General features: G+C 46.1%; 1 protein-coding gene across 1 annotated transcript in view; it reads right to left on the reverse strand.

Moving 5' to 3' along the window:
* The window catches only part of LOC118779164 (inactive tyrosine-protein kinase 7-like), a 91,064-nt gene that overhangs the window by 27,207 nt on the left and 48,071 nt on the right, over positions 1–15,786 (reverse strand). The window contains exon 2 of the mRNA XM_036531119.1: positions 1,780–2,076. Coding sequence (XP_036387012.1) covers positions 1,780–2,076 — 297 coding nt within the window. The remainder of the gene's footprint in view (positions 1–1,779; positions 2,077–15,786) is intronic.

A 15,786-nucleotide genomic window follows, 5' to 3' on the forward strand; every position in this document is an offset into this window, starting at 1 on the left:
ATCACAAATGCTAAAAATGCATATGTAGGCTTCAGTGGAGGCAACAAAGCCTTCTTTTTGATTATGCAACCTGCAGTCTAGAGGTTGAGGGTCAGCCTATGAGCGCCAGCACCACCCAGAGGATGCTCTGGGGGTAGGTGACTCAGCCCTTATTAGTACCAGAAGATCCCTGCACTGGTCTTGACTGAACTAACCCCAGGTCTCTCTCACTGAGACAAGACATGGTTCAGTCGACCTGCAGCAAGTGAGACACCTCATCAGAGGCACAGACAGAGTGATCTTGACTTGCATCATCATTGGCAACTTCTGCCTGTCTCGATCTTGGCCTCTTCGCAGCTCGACAGAGGTCAAGGTCACGCGGTTGAGTCCAGCTCTGCTAACGAGCAGGGCCTAACGAGATCGGGCTGGGGTTAAGGGGGCGGGCGTGTCACACTCTGTGGTGTCGCTCTCCTTCCGCCCGAGCTGTCGAACCCCCCGCCCCTCGTTAAGAAAAACAGGCTGACCATTCATGCCGTCTGGCTTCTCTTCACGCAAACGACAAAGACAGGCCTCTCTTTCAGCTAACCCTTTCTCATTATCTGATACATGCACCCAGTTGCTAAATTACAAGCAATTAATCCTGGCAGATGACATAAAGGTGGGCTTTGTCTGCCTCTCAAAGGCTCAGAAAACATTTATTTATTCTGAGCTTTATTTTCGGCAGTGATGAAACAACCAAGGACAAAAACGGCTCTGGTTCACTCAATTAACCCCAGAAGAGGCTCGAAAGAGCACCGGCACGTGTTTAACAATATTCTCCAGTGTCATCAAGCCTCTTTACTGCCACAGTAAATCATTATTAATTGCAGAACATAAAATATTTCCCCTTTCAAGTCACCCGTAGAGGTCTTCACAGGAGAAATGAAAATGACAGGCACTAAATGCAGAGCTACAGTCCACCATTAATAGCAAATGATACAACATGCCATATGCCAAACCCACTTCTGGACAGAGATCAAAGACACTGTATTGACTTGTGTGGCATATATATGAGTGCAGCAACATTGTTCTGGTCCCCCTCATAGTTCCAGTGCCACAGCTCTACTTCAGAGATGGAATGGTGCATCTCAGCACATAATTTCTGCACATAGCGAGCTTGCCGCATGTCTCGACCCCCGCTGGGATGAAATGGAGCAATGCTGATTCCAGCCAACACTGTGCTTGGACCAGCACAGAGTGACATACTCTCATAGGTGACAGGCTCACACAGGCTGAAAGCGCAGGTTTGGGAGCTGCCAATGAACTGTGGGCCTGGGTGGAGTGGCCTTTTAACAGCCTTTATCTGGAGAGACTTGGTCTGGGACAAAACAAGACAGCCGATTGTGTGAGAAATGGGATGAGATTAAGTAACTGAGGTTTCCATCACTTCAGAAAGGTGAGTGGAGAGACAAATTCAGCATGGGGTACCTGGGCACTCCAGGGAGAAAAAATATAACAATGGACTGTCAAAGAACACATCCTGAAATAGAGATAAACTCTGATACTACAGTTTCTCTCTATTTCAGGCACTACAGCTCTGGGGGTCAGTTTCTCACCCTGGTCTTCTTCATGTAACCACTCACCAACTAAAGCATATCATTGACTACAGTGTCTCATTATGAATTTGTTGACCTTTGACCTTTCATGCTTTAAACAGTTTCATGCTTTAAACATTCCCCGCGACCCTAATACCCCATGAGTGAATGACCACGTGTGCCGCAGTGTTGACAGTCGGGGGGTGGGGACGTTAGTGACACTCACACTTGATGTTGAAGGAGGCATTGCTGGAGCGCTCCGTCTTCCCGCTCGCACCATCGGTGGCCACACACTGGAAGCTGCCGGAGTCCAGCCTGCGGTCCACGGCGGTGAACTTGAGGTTGCCGCCCTCCCGGAAGCGGCGCTCCGAGTCGGCCACCTCCGTGCCGTTGTGCAGCCAGCTGTAGGTGACGTTCGCCGGGTTGCTGACCTCGCAGCGAAGCATGGCGCTTCGCCCGTGCAGTGCATCCTGGGACTTGGGCTCCTTGGTGAAGTAGAGAGACGCAGCCTGTGCGCAGATGACTGAGAGAGAGAGAGAGAGAGAGAGAGAGAGAGAGAGAGAGAGAGAGAGAGAGAGAGAGAGAGAGAGAGAGAGAGAGAGAGAGAGAGAGAGAGAGAGAGAGGGAGGGAGGGAGAGAGACAGAGAGAGAGAGAGAGAGAGAGAGAGAGAGAGGGAAAGAGAGAGAGAGGGAGAGACAGAGAGAGAGACAGAGAGAGAGACAGAGAGAGAGGGAGGGAGAGAGACAGAGAGAGACAGAGAGAGAGAGAGATTACTACATTGCTTATTTTACAGACCACACAGATTGACCAGTTCAGCTGAACTGGTTATGAGCTGATGTCACCACAAAGTTGCTACTCTACACTGACTCAAGTAGTCAAGCAGTGGGATTCAAACCAATAATCCTCTGCATTCTAGTGCCAGAAACATAACATCACAATGACCCTATGTTTGGGAAAACCTAGCAATTTCCCAGCAGAACAAAGGCCGCCTTGTCAAAAATATCACATTACAAAAGGATGCGAATTGGATACAATAGACTTCTCAAAATCAATATACAGATCAATAGAGTGCTCAATATAGATAAACAAATATGTCATTTTTTTCCCTCCACTGCCTGAAAATCAATATATCGTTATTTTACCTCGCATAACATTTTATATTGTGTGTAATGCCTGTATCATTTGGCTTGCGCGGATGTACCTCCTCAGTGTGTGAGGCAAGGAGGACCTGCAAGACCGGCTGGTTGCTTCCCGATACCCTTTCCATTCACACTCGTTCCCTGCTGACTTTGTTCGCAGCACCAGTACACAGTCCCAATAGACAAATAACCTTACCTACTCCTCAAAAAAATGTGCGTACTGGCACAGCAGTGCACCAGAATGGCTTGCTATAGCGGTTGGATGGAGACAGTGGACCACACACACACGTGGAGTGGGCTGTTGCTCAGCTGGGCATGTCTGGGCTGACGCATTACGCATTACGTTACGGAACTGGGGAATCCTGTTGTGTGTCACAACCTCAGGGCTCTGAAACAAGTCTGGGGACATAACAACGCCAAACACGGGTCACTGATGCTGAAGGTGACAAGCAGTTGCCATATCTCAAGGACACACAAATGTCACAAACTGTTTCTAGGAAGCTACCGGGCGATATCTTTCCACTTATCGTGCTTCCGTTGTTTACAGTGGTAGCTGAGTAGGGCTGCATTAGCTGTGTGTGGACAGACTGAACAAACCCTTGAGCTTGTGCCACAGCTTAATAAACTCCTCATCTTCGAGGATTTTTTTTTTTTAGGTCGGTGCTTCTGTCGTTTCATTTTAGCACTCTTAGTCCACAGGTCTTTTCTTGCTTATTGTTGGAGAAACAGCTGTTTTTTATTGTCACGTTTTGTTACTGAATGGTTGTTTTTCATTGGCTGTCCCTCGCTGCTCTCAAAACACAACACTGAGCAGGAATTGCCAAGATCGGCTCAATAACCGATCCTAATTCATAAGTCCTCCAAAAGAGCAATTACTGTCACATGTAGGGCCTGAATAAGTACATAATCTAAGGCATTAAGCTGAGGTACTATTTCAGCCTGCAAGTGCCAGGTGTCGTCAAGAATCACGGCAAACATGCAGAAAACTCAGAAAGGCAGTTAAAAAGGCTACACTGAAGCTAAAATCATAAAGTGTACACAAGGCATTAGCGTTTTAAACAACAATGGCAGAGCAGGAAAGTGTCCCCACCAAGAAATAATGACCTCATTTATCACGCAGGGAGTGAGGATACCTGTCATCTCCTTTCAGCTGCAGGCTCACAGTGGTTCTCTCCACTGCTATTCACTGCATGTAATTTGAGATTGATAAATCACGTCGTCTCTGATATATGTGTATACGTATGGGTCATCGCAGGGTCCACTGATGTGCGATGCACACCACACGTTCGTGCTTGTGCTCATCTCACTTTGCTTTTTGTAAGGCACGGAGCTCAGCAGTCAACTTGTCATCGGTTTGGCTTCCTCCATCCTCACACACCAGCTGTGGGATTTAGGAAGGGGGTGGGGGGGGAGGGGTCAAAGAGTGCCAAAATTCCACGACTGACTCCACTCCAGCCTAGCCTCTCAGAGTGATTGGTGCATGTGAGGGTTAAGAGACACAGTTCACGTATTCACGCTGCTGTGGTCAGGGCTGCCGGTCAGTCTCTCTCCTGTTGTCTCCTCTTGCGCTTGGAGGCCGAAGATAATGAGGCACGTTTAAAAAGAGCACCGCATCAAAGGCCTGCATTAAAGAGGGGCGTGGCCTGAGCAGGCCACATTGGGGCCCCTCCCCTCCCTCTGGCCTTCTGGCTCTCAGACCGGCCTTTGTCTCCTCACAGGTGGGCGCACATGCTCAGGTGAGCCTCCAACAGCACCTGGGCCTCGGGGGCCTTCAGCGCGGGCACATTAGCGAGCTTAACTCCCTCGTGCTGATTGACAACCGAGCACAATCCCTTTCATGAGGCCTAAATCCACTGCCAAAAAAAAAACCTTTTAGCTTATTCATTTCAGCTTGTCTCCGGAGGTCCATTATTAATGAAGGCAGTGCCTTAACGTATACCATTTTGGGCCGTGACAGAAATGTCACAAGTTCTTTTCTTCTCGGCCGACAGAGCAATCTTAAGTGCATGGTGGAATGAAGTAAGTACACAAAACAAACGCAGTTAATTGGTGGGCTTTCATAATAAATATAGTCAGTGAAGCCTGGAATCTTAATGCATTTGCTTTCTGCATTAGGAGAAGAATGCACTCTCTGCATGCATTGAAGAATCAAGGACTTCCTGCCGACCAGCCAGCATAAAACATACACCCGTCCTCATGCACACAAATGCCATTCACTGCTATACCTACACGACAATGGCGGCATTGATGATTTCTTTGCCCAAGTACAACTTGGCTGTCGTGAGCCAAACTGACCAAGGCGAGTCACGTCTGTCCTCTCCGCTGACGAGCAAAACCCAATTCGGCAGCAGCTTCAAGAACGGTTGGCTTCAGAAGCAGGCCAAACGCACCGCAGTGCTTTGATATTTGTGACGCCTGGACTACAGAGGCTGTTGTACTCTTGGTTCTTATCCAAAAGTCTGCCTAAGGGGAAGGGAGGTCAGGACTGTGTAAGAGCTGGAGCCTGTTAGCCCTGCCAACGGGGACTTCGGGAGAGGCAGAGCCTGCGCGGCTCCCTTTTCTCCCACTCCTGGGCAGAATCCAGCCCCACACCGGTTCCCAGTGGATGAATAGGTGACGTGACGAACGGATGAATGAGGCAGGGACTCTCTCTCCTTGTTACCTATGGCCCTCGGAGCCCCGCAGGCCCCCGGGCCGAGCAGACAAAAACGGCTACAAGAGGGGAAGGGGGACCCTGGAGACGGCTGCGCCGAGAGCCCTAATAAAGGCCTTTCGAAACCTGCCTGTACTTCAGAGCAGGGCCGAGTGGAGTGCCGCGGCGGAATAATAATGTGGAGGGATGGGATTGCACATGTTCTATTTGGGAGGGGAGAGGTGAAGCTAGGAGCAGGTGTACTTATGTCATATATGTCATCTTTCTTGAGCAAGTGAGAGTATGTATCATGGCATGAGAAGTGCATGCTGGACAAAAGCCTGCTGGACAAAAGCAATGCTTTCAAAATGCTGTGAACATCTTACGTGAACAGTGTCACAATGTCGCCTGACGAACAGCAGTGTTTCACTAAGCGACAAAATAGGTACAAGTATAGACACTGATGGACACATACCCAGATGCAGCTGGGCACTAATACAGTCAACCACAGGCACATACAGACAAAGGCATGATCAGGCACAACTGCAGACAAGCTTAGGCAGAAACAGGCACAGACATAGGCACAGATTCCCTCTCTTGCAGTTTGGCTGTGACCAAGTAGGATCCTGAAGACTCGCCTTTCTCTGCTAGCCATGGATGCTTGTCCTGACTCAGCATCACAAGACACTGAAACTCCACAAATAACCAGCATTCGCGGCAAGAGAGAGCGGGCTACAGTCATCTAAATATAGGCCGGGCAAATCCAATTTACCGATTGATCTGAATGTTTGAACTTTTAATGGAGCCGCTAGCTGCTGCCTCAGCGTGATCTCTTGAATGATACGCCTGCCTCTAAGGTCCAGCAACGGGGCTAATTTCCTTTCATTGAGTCAGGCCTGTAGCCTGCTCCAGTGACTGGGGCCCAATGGAATCCACCCATGCTGGGAGAGTGACAGTCTGTTCGCGGAGGAGGCAATAAAATCCTGGTCCAGGGGGAGGGCCTGCATGCCCTAATTCAATTAAAGCACGCAACATGCAGTTGATGGAAAAATCATGTAATGCTAATAGATTCCTTTCCCAGGCATTTTTTTTTTAAAATTACAATTAGTCTGAGAAAAGGAAAGGCAGAGGAGAGAGACACAAAGGAGAGAGAAAACAGGCCAACCAACAAAGCCTAGACTGATATAAAAAGAAAATGTTCTGCTACAATCCAACTCAATGATGCACAAAAAGGCTAATTCTGGAGACATGAAGACAGCAGAGCCTCTGCTGCATTCAAGCAGCAAGGGCCAGAGAGGAGAGGGAATTCAGCGGGAAAATACCCCGCTATCCCCTTCTTTCTTGCAGGGCAACACACATACCTCTACTGCCACACAAAGGGCCCCAGGATTTGAGAAAAGATCAATATATTCTACGCGTGGGGCTATTTCATCTCTATATGATACTTTGCATGCAGATGCCTGCTGGTACACATGAACGCTTTGTAACTGTGCTGTTATATTTATTTTTTTGCATCTGAAATGGCCTTTTTTTTTCCAAATCTCCTCTCTTAAATACCCCCACAGAACTCTGTTGTTATGCTATTCAATACACACACAGAGCCTGAAGGAGAGAGACCTTATTGCTCTGGATTTCACACCTAGGGCAAGGATAAAACCCACCCTTGTGTGATAAAACATCTGAAATGTGGCCACCATTGAGTTTTGGTTGACAAATGAGAGGGAGCACCTGTTTCATTGCCTGCAGTCAAAGCACATCTCTGGTGTGCTGTGAAGTTCAGGGGTAGACCGTTGAACTGAACCACAGCACGCATACAGGCATGAGAGAGAGAGACGGTCCATATTTATCAAAATCCTCAATTCTTGAGAATGGTCTATGAGGGGCACTCATAGAGAGGCACATTGAGAGAGGCACTATAAGAAATTAGCTTTTTATCCAACTAGTTAACTTCAAGTAACAGTCTAACATGAATGAAGACGCTCAGATAAAGAGTGATGATGTCCTTGCTTGGAAAGCCATGTGATGTTTGGGAAATACACATACACCGCAGTTGCAAATATGGATACAAGCGTTTCTACTCTTAATCTTCGGCAGTGAAATTCTGTACCCGATCAGCTGTGATAAACATCGTAATGAGACTATCCCCATGCTTCATGCATTTCAATTACTACCACAAATTCCTCTACGCAATCTGCTCGGCTCAATAAATGTGTAGAAGCAGAAACACACAAAGGAATACAGATTATCCACTTAAATTAAGAAAACATTGTCATCGGGGTGCTTTGTCACATTGATTAATACATGTTTGTTGTCTCGGGTAAAGAATTAATCATCTGGCAGCACATGAACCCGCTGAACCCACATTCTGACAGCAAAACATTTACAGGGATATCACCGTAATCAATTTTTTCCTGTTGGAGATGTGACTGATGTTATAATTAAATCTGTCACAAACAAAATCCCAACCCAATATAAACAGTATCCTCTTATTAATCCATTTCCATTGTAGACCTTAAAGACTTTTCAACTTTGATGAAAACTGCAAGCTTGTTGTGGCCATATATGACCTGCGGCAACAATTCACTTCAGACTCTCAGATCTCCAGATATGCTCTCAATTTACCAGGAGTCCTGAAGAGTGCTCCCTATGGGTGGGGCCGCTCTGATGTCAGGCCCATTACCCAGAATACCAAACCCCTGCCCAGCAGCAGAGGGGACTCCACACAGCACCAATGTGTTCTCTCAGCTGGCACAACTGTGTCATTTTCTTGTTATTTTCATTCATTGAGGACAGAGAAACAGAAATTTTGATTATAGAATTGTTTTTCCATCCTCCATTCCAAACTCCATAAAACATTGATTTGCTTTGATTTGAACATACTGTCGCCAAGCAGGAAATTACAAACGGGGAAAAATTACCACAAACAGCTCAGACGAAGTGAGGGTAGACCAGAAACACGACTGCCTCTCGTCACAACATACTGTATTCGTAAAACCCTGACGGAGGGGGCGGATCACTCCCAAAACATCAAAGGAAGGGCCGAGGTTTTAGGCGCGCGGGGGGGGCTCATTTGCGCATGGAGATCAAAGAGCGCTCGCTTCCATGTCTACAGGCACTGAATGGGGCACTGCTCTCTCCACAGCCGGGGGAAGGTCACCACATATCAGCTTCTCATCAGGGGTGTCAACAGCCATGCTGCGTCACCGACTACGCATCCAATGAAGCACTTCATGCCAGGATTCATTTCCAAACACTTACGCTTTTTTTCTCCTTAGATTTAAAATGGGATGTGTTAGTCAGATAATAACTGCAAAGCAGGCTCTGTGCGATCTTTTAGGGAGGGTCCAACAGTACCCTTTCATTCTGGTTTAATGGCGATATACAGAGTCTTAACTTGTGCACATCATCCTTATAATAATTTCAGAGTGGAGTACTTTGGAGTAGTTTTGCTAATAAAAGGGGTCACCCATCATTATTAAGATTTTTGGATCACCCCTGACATCATTGTTGCCAATCTTTGAATTAATCTAAGATGATTTATAGGGCACAGAAAAGTGAAATGAGGCTCAGAAAAAGGCAGCCTCGCAATGCAGAGATAAGAGGCTGACATCATCAAGGCCTCAAAGAAAATCTCACGCAGAGGTGGAAAGGCGAGTCCAGTCCTGGAGATGTCGTACCCCCGCCTACAGACACCCCCATATCATCCAGACATCAGTATATCTGGCATCAGCTGCCCTGAGTCCACTAAGCCATTGATTTTGTGCAGCCCTTGGAGCAGACCATGAAAAATGTTAACGCATTTTACAATCATTACAATTTGGTAATTCTGCAGGATTCCTAAAGGGAGTGGCGAATTCTCCACCAACAAGCCAGTATTATGCTAAAGGGTGGTGACATGGTAATTAACTGCGGAAAAGTTGCAAAAAATAAATAAAAAATGTATTTGTGCTTTCTTTGGCACAAGGATAACTTTCCCACATGGATTCAATGAAAAAGATCAATGAATCATTGTCCAATGAAGTCATTCTATATCAGTTCAGCAGAAAAAAGATTATTCCTGTCTGTTGTTTCATAGAGGTGTTATCTGAAGGCACTCTTTCAGTGTGACATACTAACAAGCTTTTATTTAACTCAAGTACCTTCAGACCGCTTAGGTGTTGTGGCTGAACTACCTTCATCAGGGTGCGGGGAACAAAAAGTCCATTGTATATCAGTGCTTCATGCCTTAGTATCAGGAAAAAACAATAGCACTACAGTGTGGAATTCAATAAAGACACACCTATAGACTCCCTCATCTTTTTTGCTTATCTTGGTGGATCAGTCACAGCAACTCCGTGAAGCATTCCGCTATGATAGGGTTAAAGAGGGATCTTGAATTCGGCTCCACTCTGTTCAGCAGCACCTGGCTGCACTGAAGGCTTCCTTTCAACTCGCTCAGACAGTGTCAACACTAACATGGTTAGCGCACATTCCAATGATACAGATGGAATGTGTAATCGCTCCCTGCCTGTCCCCCGTGCAGGCGAGACGTTCTAACGGTTCTCTCACCTGGAGTGAACTGCCCGCCACGAGTGGCGACACACAACCTCAAGAGTTCGCTCCTCTCGGGGCGCCTGCTTCACAAGCCATCCTTTTAGCTAATCTGACATGAACCGATGAGAGAAAAGTCGAGTTAAATGCTTGCGGGAAAGTCCCATCCTCCTCCCATGGAGAGAAGCCTGACATCAGGGCGGCTTCTGTTCCCGTTCATGTTCGCAGGGGCTCTTAATGGCGAGTCAGCACTTCCTCTGCATGGAGTGTAAATTAGGGAGGGAGGGGTGTCTGCACTAAGATGTTGGTGCTTAATGAACCAGACTTCTGAGTAAATCTTCCGCTTCCAGCAGCTTTAAAAGATGAGTGACCGAAAGCTCTCAGCGGGTGTAAAGCCAGATTCTGTTAGTCATCCTGCCCCTCACTCCCACCAGATTGTTGCAATAGGATGATGAACACATGATCACCAATCTCCATCTCACAGGTAATGGAAAAATGGCCTCCAGCAAAAAAAAAAAAAACTACAGCACAACATTAGATTAATGTTACAGGCCTAAAGACAGTTTAGGATTATGGACCTCCTGCTTTACATAAGCCAAATAATCTTAAATAATACTGTGGGGAATCTTTGATGGAATGCTTGGAGATTGGACAGTCAGCGCTCACGTCTCAGTACCTAGCTCCAGGAACAGGATCCACATTTGCAGACAAATTTCAAACTTAATTTAAGCAGCACTTAACATGTGTAAAATGGAGTGAATATTACACTTTCAAAAGGAGCAGATAAAATGCTTAATGCTCTTAGCTGTAGTTTTTAAAATTGCAACTGTTCCACAAATGTGAAACAACAACAAATGGAAATGCAGTTAATGGCCACATCTTCCAGGGGCCTGCTTTTAGCACAAAGATCACAAATAGAAATGGACTGGAACAGATCCATTTATAAGCCTACGAATCCAGTCAGTGATCAGAGCTCAAAAACACAGGCATGGTTCAGTTACAATCGAAGAGCAAAAATACCATCCAGAGGAATCCATAAAAATAAAACTAGCCAGTAAGCACTGGCAGGTTTCAGATGAATGGGAAAGGAAACTGATGAAGGTCCAACAACAGTACAGATCTTAGGAATTAAGACTCCTTTCCAAAGAGAAAAAGCAGATTTCTTCACTCACTTTGAGGCTACAGGCAATCTCCAGAGTACTGTAACTCTTCTGAGGGGCTTCAGAAGAGATGCAGGAAAGAGAAATTCTATCGAGATCATTTTCCCCAACTCTGAAAATATGCTTCATGGGCTACGTCTGTTTACACAACTCATGTCAGCAGACTCTTGTCCTCATTGGCTGGACTAAACCCAGACAGAGGAGGCTGAAATGTGTTTACTTTTCTACACACAAGTTCAATTCTTCTGAGGTTCCTATCAGGCCTGGAGCAGGAACAGGAAGTGCCACCTTCAAACAGCAGATAGCTGCCTTGGCTAACATGGGATTCTAATCAGCGAATGGTGTCAGTTCACAAGGAAGGTCACTTTCTTTGGCCATAATAGGTTAACTTTCCCACCTGCCTTTCAAAGACAGCCTCTCTGTTCTGCTTTACAGTTCTTCACATCTGTTTCATTATAGAATTGTTTTCATGTCTGGAAGTGCAACAAGAGGTAGCTGGAACAAAACGGAGCCATAGAAAAACTCAAGCGGAAGCATAGGGATCTTTAGACTGTTCTCACGATGGGGACTCCGCTGTGTATTTGCCACCATAACTCAATTCAACTGTGGGACAGTTTCAGTAAAGCAGTGAACGATTGCTTGCAACACAAGTAATTCAGCTAATACAAAAGGTGCCTACAAGTCTAGCAAGAGACAGAGGGTGAAATGGGATGAGTGTTTAAACAGTCAGTGATATTAAATATTCAATACCCATTCGTGTTTCCTGTGGCTGCTATAAGCCAATGCTGTGGTGGTGCCGTCACCCTCTTGCTCTGTTTCAAAGCCTTAATAGACACTACAGGCCTTGTTCATGGTTCTTCCTCTCATCCTTTAGTATGCACTGAACCTGGCCTTCTTTACTCAGGGTTGGATGCCACAACCTCTCTTAGACTGAACCCAGGGCTCTTCTAATTCAAGGACACTGTAGGTAGCCATTAAGAGGAGAAAGGGGGGGGGGGGGGGTGCACTTTCAGGTCCACTCTAGAAGCTATGCTGAAGGGCTCATCTTAATGCCTTCTCATTGAGATCACAATCAAAATACCAGCTCTCCCATGTCCCATTGTTGGCTCTTGCTTCTCCATGGACAGGACACACTCCACACCTGACCCCACCTAAGGACCCTTGCATTATCTTTGTGCCAGCACTGCCATGGTGACAACCCCACACCTCCATCCCTCCCTTCTCTGGGACTCCGTCCCGCTCCCACTCGAGTGGGTCCCACGGGACCAGAGCGGCCTCTCTTCTGTTTCATAAACAGAGACAAAAAACCACCCAAGATACTCCGATTCCTTTATCGTCAGATAAACCCTTTTTTTTCCCAAAACTCCAATGGCCAACAACTAAAAAAGAGAGGTAGAGGATTAAATTAATATTCAGAGAGAAACCATTGACCCCTGTTAAAGATGTTTGGTCAGGCAGACGCACACTAAAAGCTTTGAAACTAGGAAGCATAAATTAAACAAAACAAGCCACACACCTAGGGGACATAGTGCAACCCAGACTTCATGCACATTTCAGACTCAAATCTCAACCACGTTAACTACAATTCTCAGTAAACGAACAGATACGCTTCTTGTGTCGTGGGATTCGGTTAGCGGCTAATTTAGTATTCGACGACAATGGTGAGGCTTCCCACAGCGTTCTAGACCTGTGCCTACCAGTGAAGGTGCAAGTATATGAGCTGGCAACTGGCTCTGCATCATTCTGATCCCTCCGCAGAACAGTGTCTCTGAGATGAGCCTTCCCTTACCTCCCTTACGCTCACATCAATGAGAGATTAAATTGCGCAGCACTGAACAGTACGACTATATCTGCTCTCTCCCGAGTCCACATACTAAGAGTTATTTCAGTGGTGCAGCTGTGCACTCTGGAGGAATCCAACCGGCCTCCAATACCCCTTTTCCACTGCAACGCTGGAAACATGTTCACTTTTTCCCTTTTTCGTGATGTCAAGGGTTGCAACCCATTTAATGAAACAGACACAAATCCTACATAGTCAGCCAAGCCTGTGTTCAGCTTGGCAAGGTTCAGTCAATGAAAAGAGGGCATGAGAGTGTAGATGTGTATGCTCAGACTGTGGAGCTGGATGTGAGCTTGGATCCTCAAAACATATTACAATTTGGTAAAACAGTGAGTGAGTGTATAGCTGTTCAACATGGTTACATTACAAAAAGGCTACTGCAGAAACAGGAGTGATATAGCTGACAAGTTTTCAAATTGGGGAATTTTACTATGCATCATCACCTTATGACTCTACAAAGATTTAATAGCTATATGACACCGCCCTCTAATGCTGCCCTGTAAGGCTGTATGAGGAACATGGCATTGCTCTGGCACAGTCACTCATCTGGGGCAAAATATCAACATTGTTTGTTATTCACGTGCTTGTAAGGCCCTCAAAAGAGCAGTGGATATCACCTGTAGGACCTAACACACTATGACAAACTCACAGCTAGATCAGCTAGAGCTAATTCTGGGCTCCAACCATCATATGCATAGTAGGTACAACTACCATTCTGACACAGAGATAGGGCAAAGACCCTGGAAATACAAAAAAGAGGAAGCCAGCGCTGGCTCAACTCTGGCTCTTCTACAACTTACTGACAAAGGCTGAGCCTTAATATCCCCATATTAAGCAGATTAGCGCCCTAATTGCGGGTATTAGAGTAAGCAGGCAATTAACAAGTGCGGTGCTTTGAGCTGCAGGAAGAACGGGGGATCGTTACAGTAGAGGTGGGAGGAAGCTGAAGCTTACCTGGCACAGTGCTGCCGTCGCTGTAATTAAGACCTGTGTACACTGTCGCTCATGGCGTCGAGAAGGAGCTGGGAATGGAGGAGGGATGGAAAGGAGACCTCTGCCGTAATTCCCCCAATTAGCAGACAAGGAGACCTTGTTGTCTGGAGGAAAGCCACACTTTAAGGAGAATGTGCGTACCGAGCCACACCTGCACTTCACTCGATGCATGTTAATAGGCCACCTAGGCTTCCCCATCGCTGCTTCCTTACCAGGTTACTCATCTCCAATTCAGACTTATCTTTTTCTTCAGAGCAACGAGCTCTTCCACTGTGCACTCTTGGCAATATGCTTGACCAGTGCAATAAAAACAGATGTCTGAGGTGACATATAGAAATAGTGTCCTTGGTTGTGCATCAAGCCAAGAACCTTGTAGCCAAACTGTGAGAGCCATGGGCTGTTTCGCTCTTACACACTGTGGCATATGAGCTTTCTGAAAGGTGACACGGCAGGTTTCCTCACTCCTCTAAACGTCTAACACTCTGAAACCAGGGGAATCTTGGGAATTTTGATTAGGTCCATTGTGAAGGTGACTAATCAGTATCAAGTGGCGTATCAGGTGAAAGCATGAGCCTGTAGACACTGCTACCCGATGGGAAACAGGGCTGATAAGGGGTGTTCCAGACCACAAATGCAGCAGGATGGGACTCTTCTGAATTGCCACTGATAAATTTGTCCCACAGAACATACTTCTTAGTGGACTATGTGAGATGTGAAAAGTATCACACAGCTGCCACAGGTAGAGAGAGATGTAGGAAACTCTTGGGCAAGCGAGGAATAAAATACTACTCACAGCCTGTGGTGTGACAGAGTGAGTCTTCCCATGTCATTTACCTACACCTTAGCTCAGAGGTTCTCAACATGCTCTTGCAGCCAGGTTGCTGAAATAGCCCTCTAATGTCTTGCTGTGGCCAAAACCTGTGCGAGGCAATAGAGAAAACAATACAAGACACTCAAGCTGGAAAAGGACTGAGACTCCATGGGACTATGGCTGATCTACTTCAGTGATCCAGGGCAGAGAAGGGGAAAAAAGCACTTGCGGTAAGAGTGAATGCGATCCTCGCAATGAAAGACATGAGGAATTACGTTTTACATTAATCTTCAGAGGTGATGTATACATAGGCTGTTCGTTCAGCAGAGGTCTTGCCAACAGTTGCTCTGTGTTCACTGTGGATGTGTACCCAGCAATTAGATTACAAGCAAAACTGCTCAGAGAGTGTATTCAAGCCGAGCCAAATTCTTCCCATGTTCTACAAATACACGTTGCAGCAACCGGCCTCTTTGTCTCTGAATCATTGGGCGCTCACCCAAGAACAATCCGGTGAAGATAAGGAAACCGTGCTCCCCTGCATGTCTATTTCCAATGCAAGTGCCATTCTTGTTTCAGCCAGATGACCCAGACAGAGGAGAGTGCGACTTCTAAAGCACCTCCACACATGACAGGAGGAAGAAGGTGTGACGATAGCTTTGAGACTAAGTTATCTAAACACCTTTGAAAGGGGTCTCTTACAGTTCAAAAAAAACTACGCAAATATAATTTGCAGTGAAAGAGCAGACCACTACTTTTCCAGCAACTATAGCCACGTCTGATTCAACATTCTACATAAAGAACACATAAAACACTGTTTTGGAAATTCAGGGCAAGGGTTTACAGGGCACCTTCGACTGTTCTCTCTATGTATCTTTAAGTACAAGCTAAGTTTAAATAAGGAATTAACTTTTTATAGATTTCTAAACTAAGCTTTAAAGTCTTTTGGAAACAATGAAACATTTGAAAATGAACCCTGTGCAAAGTACCACACACACACACATTGTCACTAGGCCTTACAAGGCACATTTATAAACAGTTCAAACAATGAAACACTTTCCCCAAGTTTTAATTTCTCACAGACCAACACTGGCAGCCTTTTAAGGCTATACTGAGCACATAGATAGTTA

Source organism: Megalops cyprinoides, chromosome 1, assembly GCF_013368585.1.
Source record: "Megalops cyprinoides isolate fMegCyp1 chromosome 1, fMegCyp1.pri, whole genome shotgun sequence".
Taxonomy (NCBI): Eukaryota; Metazoa; Chordata; class Actinopteri; order Elopiformes; family Megalopidae; genus Megalops; species Megalops cyprinoides.